Source organism: Colius striatus, chromosome 8 (genome assembly GCF_028858725.1).
Source record: "Colius striatus isolate bColStr4 chromosome 8, bColStr4.1.hap1, whole genome shotgun sequence".
NCBI classification, from domain to species: Eukaryota; Metazoa; Chordata; class Aves; order Coliiformes; family Coliidae; genus Colius; species Colius striatus.
Window position 1 is genome coordinate 1100470 of NC_084766.1, and position 13004 is coordinate 1113473.

Genomic DNA, 13004 nt, shown 5'->3' on the forward strand with positions numbered 1-13004 from the left:
GCAAAGACTTGCAGAGTTTTACCCACGTCTCGGCAGCCACTCGCCAGGCAGCTGCACATAAAGGCCCGTTACGTGCACGTGGGCACACAGCTGAAAAGCAGGACGTGGCTGTAGACAGATGCAGAGACAGTGTTGTGCGACCCCCAGCACTGACAGCCCTCCTTTTCCCCACCTTTGGCTACCAAACCCAGGCAGAGTACAAAGGCAGCAATCTTTATTTCCCAACACGTTAAAATTCTCACACTTAAAATACCCCCAAAACATAAAGAGTTTCTGAAGAGCTGAAGAGCTCCCAATGCCAGGTTCCTCACGAACAGCAGTGACAGGTGGGGCAAACGACAAGTCACGAGCGAGACGGTCGTATCCCCAGGCACAAAATGCTCTCTTCCCACCTTCCTTGGGCCTCTAACCTTCAATTCCCCCTCACGATGCTGGTCTCCTGGCCCCCTCTGCACCACAGCCTCGAATCCAGGCACCAGAGCCATTGTGCAAGCCCGAGGGGAAGCCCTGAAAAATGCTCACTGGAACAAGTTGCAGCTCATGTATACGGGGGCGGCTCAACAAGTCTCATCCAACCCTCAATTAGGTGACACTGCTTTGCACACAAATGCAGCTTCCCATAACAGGGCTTTCCTTGTTGTCACCCTTTGGGGTGGGAATGGGAACGTGGAAACCAGGCCCTCTCCTGGTAGTTGGCAGGCTCATGAGATGGGGTGGAGCAGTTCTCACAGCCCACTCCTCCCTCTCCCAAACACGTACCATGGCTGCTCCGGGCTCGGCAGGCTGCTCCACAAACCACTGTGAACTTAACCCACCCAATAAGGGGAGAAAAAGCAGCTGGGGAACCATTTTCTAGCAGGTGCAAGTTGCACAATAACTAAGGAGGCAAGTCACATAATCAAAGGGAAAGCAAGCCCTCCTCTCGACAGCAGTGGGACATTCTGGCCTCAGCAGCTCATCTCAGTCTGGGCTGTGAGGTACTGAAGCTGTTTGAGCTTGTACCTAACACTTCAAACCGTGCAGCAACAGGCCTGATGGTGTGCCTTAGTGCTATGGGGAAAGTGGCATTTTACTCCAGAGGGATTCAACAGATGGAAAAACAGCTCAAAGAGCAAGCGCTCCAACCCAGAAAGGAAATGTAAGGCATTACTGATACATTCAACTCCTGACAAGCTGCACAGGACACTGCTGGCAGTAAGCTTAAGGTGGGATGTTTTACATTCAGACAGGAGCCATGTCACACTGCAGTCAGAACTGCCAAAGCAGGGATGGCAAAAAGCAGAGACAGGCAGAAACGAGGACTTCATCTCCTCTGCCTCCTTACCCATTCCCACTGAGCCAGACATCACAATCTCCATGCAGCCAGGACTTCCTGCACACCTCCACTCTCCAGCCACGCACCTTCCCAAGGAAAGCGTTCTCTCAAGAGTGCTACAGGCCTTGGTCCTTCTGACACCAGCCCCCAGAGTGCAACTGCAAGCGGTTACTCAGCTACCAAGGTGTATTTAGGCTCTGCTTCTCCAAGTACTCTGGTTAGTGGCCTCAGCAGGAGGAGAAGGAAGAGGAAGGTAAGAAATTATTGCGAGGTGAAAGTGTCAAAGAAGGAAACGGAAGAGGAACCCTGTCACACTGCAACTGTGAACTTGAAATGTCACATGGAGGTGGGGATTATAGGCAAGAGGGTTCAAATCAGTTGCTGCTCTTACAGTAAATAGCCAAAGGCAGGTTACAAGTCTTGCCCTACCGTAGGTATCAGAGTGAAACTGTCTGAAAAGGGAGTGGGAGGTTGAGGAGAGTGATTTCTCTTTCCTCTGGTGGATGGGCACGAAACCAAAATGAAGGATAACAAAAATCACTGCCAGCCTTTTAAAATAAGACTGTAGAAAATGGAAGCCTTGGAGGCCACCCCAGTGGTGTCAGTAACACCAGCTCGAGGATGGCTCCAAATCAGGGGCCTAAACCAGGATCAGAAATGAAAGGGGCACATTCAACCATTCTCCCACATCCCAGGCTGGAGCTGCCTGCCCCACAAGGGGCTAGAGCAGGCAGCATTCCAGGCAGCCTTGCCATCCACAATGTGCACGTGCCCATCCAAGCCAGCCCGCAGAGCAGAGGGGTTCTGGCCTGCAAAGGGGAGGCTCTCAGTCGCTCTCGAACTTGACGGAGTTGACCTGGGTGGATATGGAGCCCCCGCGGTAGCTGCCGCGCTTCTTCTTGGTCTTCTCGTGGCGGAAGGATTTGCCTTTAGTGAACTTCAGGATGTTGTTGGCCTTCTCACCCCAGTCACCAGCTGCTCCTTTCTGTAGGATGAAAGGGGAGAAGACAAAGAAATTCAGCTCAATACCCAGCACACACCAGTACATTAACACTGCCACATGCTCCCTGTTGGCACCTCCTGGGAGAAAACATCCCCACTACAAAGACTGCCACAAGCACACCAAGGGGTATTTACAGAGACCAAGGGTTACCACTCTGGGCACTACCTAGCCCTACCTTTGCTTCAAAAGAGTTATCAGCAACACGGGCATCCACCTCAATCTCTTCTTCCCTTACGCGGCGGAAGGGAGAGGCGGCCTGGTAAAGAAAATGAGACACAGTGAGCACACACACATGCATGACAGTCCCTCAGCAGCCTCCTTCCCTCCCTGCTCTGCAAACACGGGGCCCTGTTCACATCACCTCAATGTTTCACTTGTTTCTCAGATGCACAATGCTTTCCCTTCGTCAGGTCAGGCAGCTCGGGATGCTCCTGGGCAAGCACAGGCAATCAGCCTTGGCCAGAATAATACTGTGCACATATGTGCACTCTTAGGGCTCTCCAGACAAGGCTCAACTGCTTGAGGAGGGAGCAAGAATACAAACCAACCTCCCCCAAAAACCCAAACCAAGCCTACTCACTCAGGAGGCAGAGATGCCTCTCCCACCAGTCACCACAGTCCAGCCTCACTCACCCGTTTCGCCTTGGGAACCGTGTGTGGCGTTTTGGCTTTGATCTTTGCCTTTTTGCTGTGTGGTGTCTCTGGCTCCTGAACACCTTCCCTCTTCTGTTTCTTCCCGATCGTGCCTGTCAGATGTACAGCAGCAAAGCTTCAAAGGGAGCAGCTGCAGTGTTGGGAAAGGTAACAGCATTCTCCCCCCAGGATATACACCCAGCGTTGACACAGGGGTGAGGTCCAGCATTAGCTCACGCAGAGGACAGACTGCTGGAACACACACTAACAGCTGTCCTGGGGCAGCAAGGACTTTACCATCCCGTCCCAACAGATAATTTTGTGGAATAAAGTACCTCTACATTAGTGATTTAGTGCACTGGGGCACCATCAGTGGTGTCCCACTCACCACAGACAAGGTCTCCAGCAGTCTGCCTTGCTGTCTCTAACAAACTGGTGCATGCAACCACTGTACAGAAATGCACTTCTTGTCCCCACAGTTCCACTGCCAGCACATATGCTGTACAGGCAAAAGGGACCACACCAAGTTGAAAAGGAGCCCCTCCCTCTCACTACTCTACCAGATGGCATCATCTAATAGCACAGAGAGATTAGACTGAATATTCCTTAGCAAAGGCTCCCATTCACGCTTAGCTCACTCACACTGACAGACCCACTGCCCAGACTGTAGGTAATACCTCCATTGACTTTCCCAGTCTCTTCTTCAGAGCTGCTTTCACTGCTGCTACTGCTGCCACCAGCTGGCTTAGACTTCAGGTTGTTTGCTGCTGGGGTGGATGCTTTTGCTTTCTCTGTGGAGGCAGTGGACTTAGAACCGTTCTGCGCCCCCTTCCCTGCCTTTTTGGGCTTCTCATCCTCTTCACTGGAACTATCAGATGAGCTGCTACTGCTAGAAGCAGCTGCCTTCTTCCCCACAGTTGCTTTTGCAGCCCCTGTAGGTTTGGTGGCTGGTTTCACTGCTGGCTTCTTTTCTTTTTCTTCTTCTTCTTCACTGCTTGAGCTGTCAGAGTCAGAGGTGGCTGCTTTGGGAGCCGGGGTAGAAGGTTTGGATGCTGGCTTACCCACTTTGCCAGCTAATTTAGCTGGTGTGCCTTTGCCTTTCTTCTTCTTCTCATCTTCAGAGCTGCTATCTGAATCTGAGCTACTCTGAGCTTTCTTTGTGGCAGCTTGTGGCTTCTTTGTCGCAGGGGTTGCTGCTTTAGTTGTGGGCTTCACAGGAGCCTTCTTGTCAGAGCTATCAGAATCTAGAATGCAAAGGAAAAGAAGAACCAAGGCTAAGCCCCATTCCTTCAGTATGAAGCTAACATACAGGTTCACTGTTGACAGTGCACTTCAGGAGCTGCTTGAAACAACGCTGCAGCAGCTATTCCTGTCCAACTCACACCCCGCCTAGAAACAGAGGTCTGGGCAAGCACTACATGCATGTGGAAGTTCTCTTCTCCCACCCCAATACCTGAGCTGTCTGAGGAGGAACTGGAGTCTTTCTTTGCTTTTCCAGGCTTGACAGCTGCTTTTGCTGGTTTGGAGGTGTTCTTTGTCACGGGTGCTTTAGCTGGCAGCTTACTCCCTACTTTCTTCTTGTCATCTTCAGAGCTAGAATCTGAACAACAGATGGGATGTTCTTTAAACTTATAAACTTCTGTTGCAAGTTACTTCAGTAATAACGTGTCTGTAACTCGTGGGGAAGTGAAAAGCAAAATGGGCTGTGGCTCAAGGCTGAACCACTAGATAACTGGCAATAAACAACACGTGAGGAACATCTGAATGGTCAGGGGACAGCGTTCACCGCTCCACGTATCCTCTTTGTCAGGAGGAAGCAGAAACGAGCAGTTTAAGTTCTTTGCTAGTGCATGCACAAGGAAGCAGATGCTTGAAGAATAATGTAGGAGAAGAGGTACAGAATAAAGGACTGGAGAAAGTGGAGGTGTCAGCAAGAACAAACTCAGGGAGAAGAAACAGAGAGAAGCTATGTGGTAAAGGCCAAAGAACTGTCCAGAGATGAGGAAACGTGGGGAAAGTGAGGCAGCAACAGCTCAGTGTCTCATTCTAGCTCTGTGTTTCCCACGTCTGATGTGTCTTACAGCAGCCTGTAGAGTCCTGCATACAAATATGCTTTTGTATTGTTGTCACAGCCACCTGGAACACTCACCCTGATCCATTCCAACGTTTCTGAACACTTTACTAACAGTAATCAAAACCTTGTTCGTTTGTGAGAAACGACGCCCCAGAAACAGGAAACACAGAGCTCCTGCTGCTTTGTTGAAGGGTTAGCTGTGAAGACTGTGAAGTGTTCAAGCTCACACACTAAAGATCTCAGCAGACACACCACTACACAGCACCCTGGCCACTACAACACCAACACAAACATCAAAACTTTACTTCTTGAATTACCTGAGTCACTATCAGAACTGGATTCAGCCTTCTTGGCGGTCACAGCTTTCTTTTGGGGGACAGGGGTTGTTTTAGCTGCTACTGCTTTCCCTGCAAAAGAAAGTTTATATAATAGGCCACATCTACACCAAACCTTTGTCCCGAGACCCAAACCCTTCTAGGTGTGAAAAAGCTCCCTTCTCAGTGCGCCAACCATTCAGCCAGCACACTGGAAGCCAAGCAACGACGTGCCCAGCTGCAGAAATGGGCTTGGCTTATTCCTGCCAAACTAGAACCTGATCACTTTTCAAAGCAACACATACAAAGTAATCCAACCTGCACACAGTTTGGACCCGTGGGCTGTACCCAGTGTGGTTTGGGACACCTTTAAATTACTCAGAAGCTTCCAGAGAAGCAAAGAGCAACATAGACCAAAGCCAAACTGCTTTCTTCAAGCAAACCAAAACACTGCCAAAACATTACCCACACCACAGGGAACTTCCTCTGCAGCCTCCTCTCCTCACAACATACCTGCTCCTCCCTTTGGGGGCACCTGCTCCTCCTCATCGCTGCTGTCTGAGGAGTCACTGCTCTCAGCCTTCTTTGCAGGAGCCTTGGCAAGGCCCTTCTTTGGCTGCGTGGCTTGAGGAGGTGGGACAGCACTGTACTGACCTGTGGAAAGAGACACAGTGTTCAGATGTCTGTGTGACAGTGCCAGCAGCAAGAGAGATGATTGCTGTAATGAGAATAAGGCACTTGTGATACTGGGTTCCATTTATTCCTCTTCTGTAGCTACCATCAGAGGCACTAGTTTGTAACGTGAAAGGTTACACCCACCCCACTGCTGCACCCCGCTGCTTCTGTGGGCTTAACTCCTCCTGCAGTTCAGCTGGCTCACCCACTTCTGCAGAGCTGTTCTCTGCACTTTCAGGGAATGGGAGCTTGTGTTGACAACCTTTTTTCAGAAAAAAACCCAGACAGATGTCAACTGTTGGTTTGTTTTATTTGCTGCCTTCTGAAATCCTCTGCTGTGAGAGTCAGACTGCTGCAATGCTCACCCAGATCAGCACCCTCCTACTGAACAAAGGCCCATCAGCTGGATTGCAACTGGGCAGCCCTGGATACTGCACAAACACACCCCTAAAACCTTCACAATTACTTCCCAAATCCTGTCAGGCAGGAAACCTGCAAGAGAAGGGACTCAAAAGGCTACCTGCAAAGATGGGCAGCAAAACCAAGCAGAGTCTGTCACGCTGTCTCTCCCGTCCCATCCCTTGCTGAGGAAGCGTACACTTAGCCCCAGCAGCACACATGAGGTGAGCTGCTGTACTTCTTGTTCACAGCACCACCACCAGCACCACCTGGGACCTTGTCTGCAGCAAGGCTTGCCCCTGGCCTGCACAGGCAGGAAGCCTCCTGCCCTGTAGCACCAACAGTACTGGGTCCTTACCAGATTTGGGCTTTTGTTTTGCAGGGGGCTTTTCATCGTTTGAGCTGTCAGATGAGTCCTCACTACTGGAACTTTCCTTAGCATGTTTGTTTTTCCCTGGCTGTGCTTGAGTGGCTGCAGGCTTCGGCAGGGGTGACTTCTTGGGAACGGCCTTATCACAGGAAACACACGTTAAAATGAAGTTACAGGAATCTACAACTCACTCAGAACAAATCCTGAAGACAAAGGAAGATTCATGAAGATACTCAAGCACAAAGTCATGAAAAAGGGAATGTCTAACAGGAACATCAATATGGTCATGACACAATGAGACCTTCTCCTGAAAAAGGAAGGAGCAGAGGAAGCAGTAAGGAAGTATTAGGGAAGAAAGTCAGTGCATGGAGAGGTGCTGGAACACACGTGTAAAGGAGGAGATGTAAGAGTAAAAAATGCTGTGCTCAGCATCTGTGTAGTCTGTGCCTTTGTCTACACGTTTCACAGTCCTTCCAAGACAGAGATACAGTCAGTCCTAATAAATTTATACACCACTCATAAAGCTTGTCATGGTCCAATTTACCTTCTTGGGTGCAGTCTCTTCCTCATCAGAATCTTCACTGCTGCTGCTACTGCTTGCTGCTTTTCCATTGACCACCTTGGTGGCTGCCTGGGCAGCTTTACTTCCTTTTGGGCAGCAATAAAAGACATTAGAAAATATGCCATGGTAGGTGAGAGGTTATTACATTCAGCATGAGTAACAAAGAACCACGGGAAGTGAATAGGGCAGATTCAAGTAGGACTAAAAAAGTGCTGTTCTATGCTCCTGCAAGCTTGGAGAAAGTCTGCAGAAAACTGTCCACTCTAACTCACTGGAAGCTTCCAGGAGAAAAGTCTAGGTACAGATTTTCCCTCCTCTTTGAGGTGAAGACCCTGGCAAAAGCACGATTTAAGCAGTTAACACTGCTGATTACAGCTGCTTATGCAAACACTGCAGCACTTGGGACCAGATGCTCTATTTGCAATCGGTCCCACACCTCCTGCATGTCAGAAGCAGACTGGACTGGAGTCCAAATGGCAGTGAGAGCAAGCAGATTTTCAGAGTGCTGTGTTGATACATGTGCCTCTGCACGTAGGTACAGCCCTCATCTCTCCTCCCCTGGCTTTCCTGGGTGTGCAGTTTGACTTGTCGTACAGAGCAAGTCGTACCTGGTTTAGGTGCTGCTGGTTTTGGTGGCTGTTTCTTTGGTGCTTCTTCATCTGAGCTGCTCGAGTCAGAGCTGGAACTCTCTGCTTTCTTCTTCTGAGGCTGGATTTTGGGTTCAGCTGGCTTTGCTGCGGGTTTTGTGCCTTTCTAAACACGATGGAAAAGCAATTAGCCCTTGTAGCCATGAAAACAAAGACAGACTAGTAAGACAGATACATGTACAGAGAATCTAAACAGCTGTCTTGCACAGAGGTCACCATTTTGACCTGGAAACACCTCTTTGCCTAATGGTTGGGGCCTGAAAATCCCTGGATAACAATTTTCCTCCAGGAAAACTCTCAACAGGCCATGGGAAGCTTCCTTTGCACCTCAGTCTCCAGTTCTGCCTCTGTAAAATGGGGCAGCTCTGGGGCTGGCACTGCTGTCCCTCTACACACCAGTCTGAACACTACATAGACTGGGCAACTCTGGTTGCTCTCCTCTAGTGTACACTGCCATCACTTTTCCTCCTCTACACCTCTCAAGACCATGATTGTATCAAGAAAAAGGAAAGAGAAAAATCTCTTTTTCTATAAACACACACATAGAAAGAGATCCAGTTTGTTTTGGCACTTGTAAATAAGCCTTTCTCTGATAAAAAGTATGGCCTGGGAGTCTTAGGATAAAAGCAAGGAGTGGATCTGGACAGGGAAGTGAGCCTAATTCAGAAGTGAGCCTCATCTCACAGAGAATTCTGCTGGTCAAATCTGCTGTTACCCATCACTGTCAAACATGCATTAAAGTGCCTGGAAAGAAAAGCTGACCTTTGCTGGCTTCTTCTCCTCCTCCGAGTCTGAATCATCACTGGAGTCCTCACTGCTGCTTTCTGCCTTCTTGGCTGGAGGAACTGCTTTTGCCTTGGGCACAGCTACTGCTTTAGCTACAAATAAGGGACAGCACAGGTTGATGGCAAGTTAATTCCCAACTTCCATACATCTATATGGTCATTAAACCATCACACTGACTTGCTTTCTTGAGCAGAGCGTGGCAGAAGACTCCAAAGTGGGCAGGCAAGAAGATCAGACCAATTCTAGATTTTATCTCTGTCATGAACACATGCAAGTGCAGACTTCTATCCCCAAAAAGAACTCCCCACAAGGCAAGTGTCCCCACAAACTGAAGTAAGGTTAACCTGGGCCTGCACACCTTCCAGCTTACAACAACAACACACTGAACAAGCACAGTTTGCAAGGCTGTGACCAGGCTCCAGACACTTTGCTGAACATGTTGCAGCCACATCAATTCCTTTCTAGTTACTGACTTTTAATAGCATGGAACAAAACAAATCACTTTGCCTCAAGTTATATTTGCAACTACCCTATCAAATAAAAATCAGATCCACGTTCATACTCAGCCTTAGGATGGGCCAAGTTACAGATGGGTTTTCTTTCCGTGTCTCCTTGTCTGCTCCTCCTCTGCCACAAACCTACTGCTAGATACACAAAACCTTGCCTACACCACGATTAAGGTGTTAAGACAATTCCAGGTAAAAGGGGAAAAACACAGCCCATCACATACCAAAGTGCTGGGGGTGCCAGCAGTAGGACACAGGCTTGAGATGAAAGAAGGCAGTAACCTCACCAAAGCAGTAGGTAAGGATGCTCGGTGTCTCCCTACAACTCAAAGGCAGCACGTGCAGCTGCCCTGCCTCAAGCAGGTCACGCTGCCCAGCAGTACAGAGAAGCCTGGTAAAGCCATGCAGGAGTTTTGTTAAATCATGCATGCTTTACAAATGGGAAAGCACTTGTAAAACCTCTGTCAGTGTTCCTATAACAGCGAGACGAGAAATCATTTCTAAAGCTCTCAGGGAAACCCAGAGCCTCTGGAAAACAGCACAGAGAAAAGATTCCTGAGGCAGCTACCTCCCATGAAGGCACCCAGCCCAATGTACAGGCACTCCAAACCCAGAATCACTGCTTAAATCAACACAGAACTTGACTGTGACAAAGCAGGCAGGAGCAACCTTGTCCAGACACCTTGCCAGTGATCGTTCAGAAAGCAGATTCTCAATATAGACAAGGAAATAGAGGTGCTACTTCAATAGCACCTTCAAAACCCAACACTGCCCAGTGTCCTCACCAGCCTCAGCCAAAAAGAGACAAACTCAATGTCTAAAGCCCTCTAGAAGACACAAACCCTGATGTGCTTAAGTGATGAATGGATAAAGCTTAGCAGATGTGGCTCAAATTATAGACAAAGCCATTACTCTTAGGTAGGAGGACATACCTTACACAGCAACAGACCTGCTGGAAACGTGAGCAGTCCCTACAAACACAGTCCTTGACAGCTGCTGAGGCTGAGCTGTGTGTCTGGGTGAGGGGCCAATACCCAGCACAGCCCCAGCCTGCCCTGAGGGTGCTCACAAAGCCCACCTGGTTTCTTGGCTGGAGGCGTCTCGTCCTCCTCACTGGAGCTGCCATCGCTGCTGGAGGCTGGCTTCCTCTTGGCCTGGGGGCCGTTGGGAACGAGCTTTCTCTTCTTGGCTGCTGGAGACCTACAGGGACAAGGGCTGAGTTGGGGGCTACGAGGCGAGGGCTGGATGGTGGCTGGTGCTGGTGGGAACCTGGTGTAGCCACCCTCCCACACCCACAGGCCTGGGAGAATCACAGAATGGTTTCAGCTGGAAGAGACCTTTAAGCTCATGGAGTGAAGCCTCTGTCCCAGTCCTATCACCCACCAGCCCACTGCCCTCAGTGCAACACCCACCCGGCTCCGAAACCCCTCCAGGGACAGAGACTCCAGCCCATCCCTGGGCAGCCCCTTCCAATGCCTCACAACCCTTGGAGGCAAGAAATTCCTCCTCACACCCAGCCTGAACCTTCTCTGGCTGTTTCCTCTTGTTCTATTGCTTGTTACAGGGGAGCACAGACTGACTCCCCTGCCTCGCTACAGCTTCCTCTCAGGTAGTGGTAGAGAGTGAGAAGGTCTCCCCTGAGCCTTCCCCGGGCTGAACGGCCCCGGATCCCTCAGCCGTTTCTCCGGTACGACGCGCTCCAAATCCTTGGCAGCCCGGCTCTGGATCCTCTGCAGCACCTCAACGGCCCAACCCCGGACACGCTACTGCAGGTGCGGCCTCTCCAAAGCCGAGCAGAGGGGAATGATCCCCCCCCGCTGCTGACCCCTCCCGCGGCCGGAGAGGCACTTACTTCAGCCAGTAACTGAAGATGTCCAGGAGAGAGGCGGCGTTGGGGTCCTGCTCCTTCTAAAGCAAGAGAGGCCGCGTCAGTCAGTGAGACAGCCCGCGCTCCCGGCCGCCCCCCGGCCCGCCCCGCCCCCGGCCCCGCTCACCGCCGCCCCCGTGGCGGCCGCCGCCTCCCTGGCGAAGGCTCGGGCGGCGGCCTCGAAGCGGTTGTCGCGCAGGAAGGCGAGCACGAAGGGGAACAGGTCGCTGGGCACTGCACGCCGCTCCGCCATGCTGCCCCGCGCCACGTGCCGCCCCGCGCATGCGCACGCACAAACACGCGCACCCGCACGCACACGCGCACCCGCACGCACACGCGCACCCGCACGCACACGCGCACCCGCACGCACACGCGCACCCGCACGCACACGCGCACCCGCACGCACACCCGCACGCACACGCGCACCCGCACGCACACGCGCACCCGCACGCACAGGCGCACCCGCACGCACACGCGCACCCGCACGCACACCCGCACGCACACGCGCACCCGCACGCACACGCGCACCCGCACGCACAGGCGCACCCGCACGCACACGCGCACCCGCACGCACACGCGCACCCGCACGCACGGCGGCCCCGCCCCGCCCCTCGGCGCCATGTTGCCCCGGCCGTGAGGGGACACGGGCCCGGGCGGGAGCGCGGCGGTGTGGGGGGCCCGAGGAGCGGCGGCAAGAGAGCCGAGGGCACAGCCATCGTCCCAGCACGAGGCATTTGGCATGGGCTCCGCGCGGCGGCGCCGCTCGCGTCTGCCTGAAGGCCACAGGCAAGGCGGGCTGGAGGCCTGTGGCGCAGAGGCGGGCTGAGGCACCGCAGCGTGCGGGGGAGGCGGGCACAGGCTGCCAGGCGGCTCCAGAATGTGCGTGCAGCGTTGGAAGATTTCAGCCCACTCAAAACTGCCCTTCTCCTCCACCCATGAGTCCCTTCTTCGCCTCGCTCTCTGCTCTGCCCTGCTGAGGCCTCATCTGGAGTCCCGCGCCCAGTTCTGGGCCCCTCAGTTCGAGAGAGACAGGGAGCTGCTGGAGAGAGGCCAGTGCGGGGACACCAAGATGATCAGGGAACACCTCTGTGAGGAGGAAAAGACCTGGGGCTGTTCAGTCTGGAGAAGGCTGAGGGGGGACCTCACCAACACCTACAGAGTGAATGTCAGGAGAATGGGGTGACGCTTTCCTGTGGTGTCCAGCAGCAGGACAAGGGTGATGGACACAAGCTACAACACAAAAAGTTCCACTTGAACGTGAGGAGAGGCTTCTCTGGTGCTGAGATGAGGGAGCCCTGGCCCAGGCTGCCCAGGGAGCATGGGGAGGCTCCTTCTCAGGGGTTTCCAACCCTGCCTAGACTTGTTCCTGTGCTCCCTGAGCAAGGGAAACCTGCTGTAGCAGGGGCTGGGGCTGCAGCAGCTCTGCAGGGCCCTTCCAACCTCTACCATTCTATGATTCTATGAGACATGATCACTGAAAGGAGGATGGTGAGGAGCAGAAGGAGGAAGGCTGCGCTGAGCGCTGCTGGCAGCGTCCTCGCCAACGGAGTGCAGTCCCACACAGCTCCAACATGACAGGCAGAGATATGTTGACAGGAAGATTCACTGGTGGTCCCAGGAAAGGTGAGCTACGAATCATGTCTAGGCTGCACCTAAGGGATCAGGCCAGGAGCAGAGGGAGATGGTGATAGAGGAGGACAAAGGTAAGAGTAATGCTGTGGGTCTAACGGGAGTCCAAAAGTAGATGAAGCTAGAGATAGAATGGGGGTTACAGAGAACATCGTATACACAGATACCTGTCTGTGGTACTAGTCCATAATATATGTATATGATTCTGTAACACTCAACAAGAA

General features: G+C 52.2%; 2 protein-coding genes across 3 annotated transcripts in view; one reads left to right on the top strand and one right to left on the bottom strand.

Moving 5' to 3' along the window:
* Positions 1-197: 197 nt before the first annotated feature.
* Positions 198-11431, bottom strand: NOLC1 (nucleolar and coiled-body phosphoprotein 1). Its single transcript, XM_062001743.1, has 14 exons — positions 11279-11431; positions 11137-11192; positions 10363-10484; positions 8755-8870; positions 7954-8098; positions 7328-7431; positions 6772-6922; positions 5853-5993; positions 5343-5432; positions 4405-4551; positions 3629-4195; positions 2952-3064; positions 2494-2574; positions 198-2300 (listed from the first exon to the last, which is right to left on the bottom strand). The coding sequence occupies exons 1-14, from the start codon at positions 11402-11404 to the stop codon at positions 2142-2144; spliced, it is 2118 nt and encodes a 705-aa protein (XP_061857727.1). The 5' UTR covers positions 11405-11431; the 3' UTR covers positions 198-2141.
* A 339-nt stretch (positions 11432-11770) lies between these two features.
* The window catches only part of PIK3AP1 (phosphoinositide-3-kinase adaptor protein 1), a 35711-nt gene continuing 34477 nt past the window's right edge, over positions 11771-13004 (top strand). The window contains exon 1 of one of the 2 annotated variants that reach the window (XM_062000843.1): positions 11771-12774. In XM_062000843.1, coding sequence (XP_061856827.1) covers positions 12723-12774 — 52 coding nt within the window. In that variant the 5' untranslated portion in view covers positions 11771-12722. Of the gene's footprint in view, positions 12855-13004 lie in introns of both variants that reach the window. The other variant, XM_062000844.1, reaches the window with a different exon arrangement.

Excerpts from the sequence above, each read along its gene's own strand:
- NOLC1 (XM_062001743.1), bottom strand. The coding sequence starts at position 11,404 with ATGGCGGAGCGGCGTGCAGTGCCCAGCGACCTGTTCCCCTTCGTGCTC. Across the intron at positions 10,485-11,136 it reads ATCTTCAGTTACTGGCTGAA|GTCTCCAGCAGCCAAGAAGA; the intron begins GTAAGTGCCTCT and ends TTGTCCCTGTAG. Across the intron at positions 7,432-7,953 it reads ACCAGCAGCACCTAAACCAG|GAAGTAAAGCTGCCCAGGCA; the intron begins GTACGACTTGCT and ends GCTGCCCAAAAG.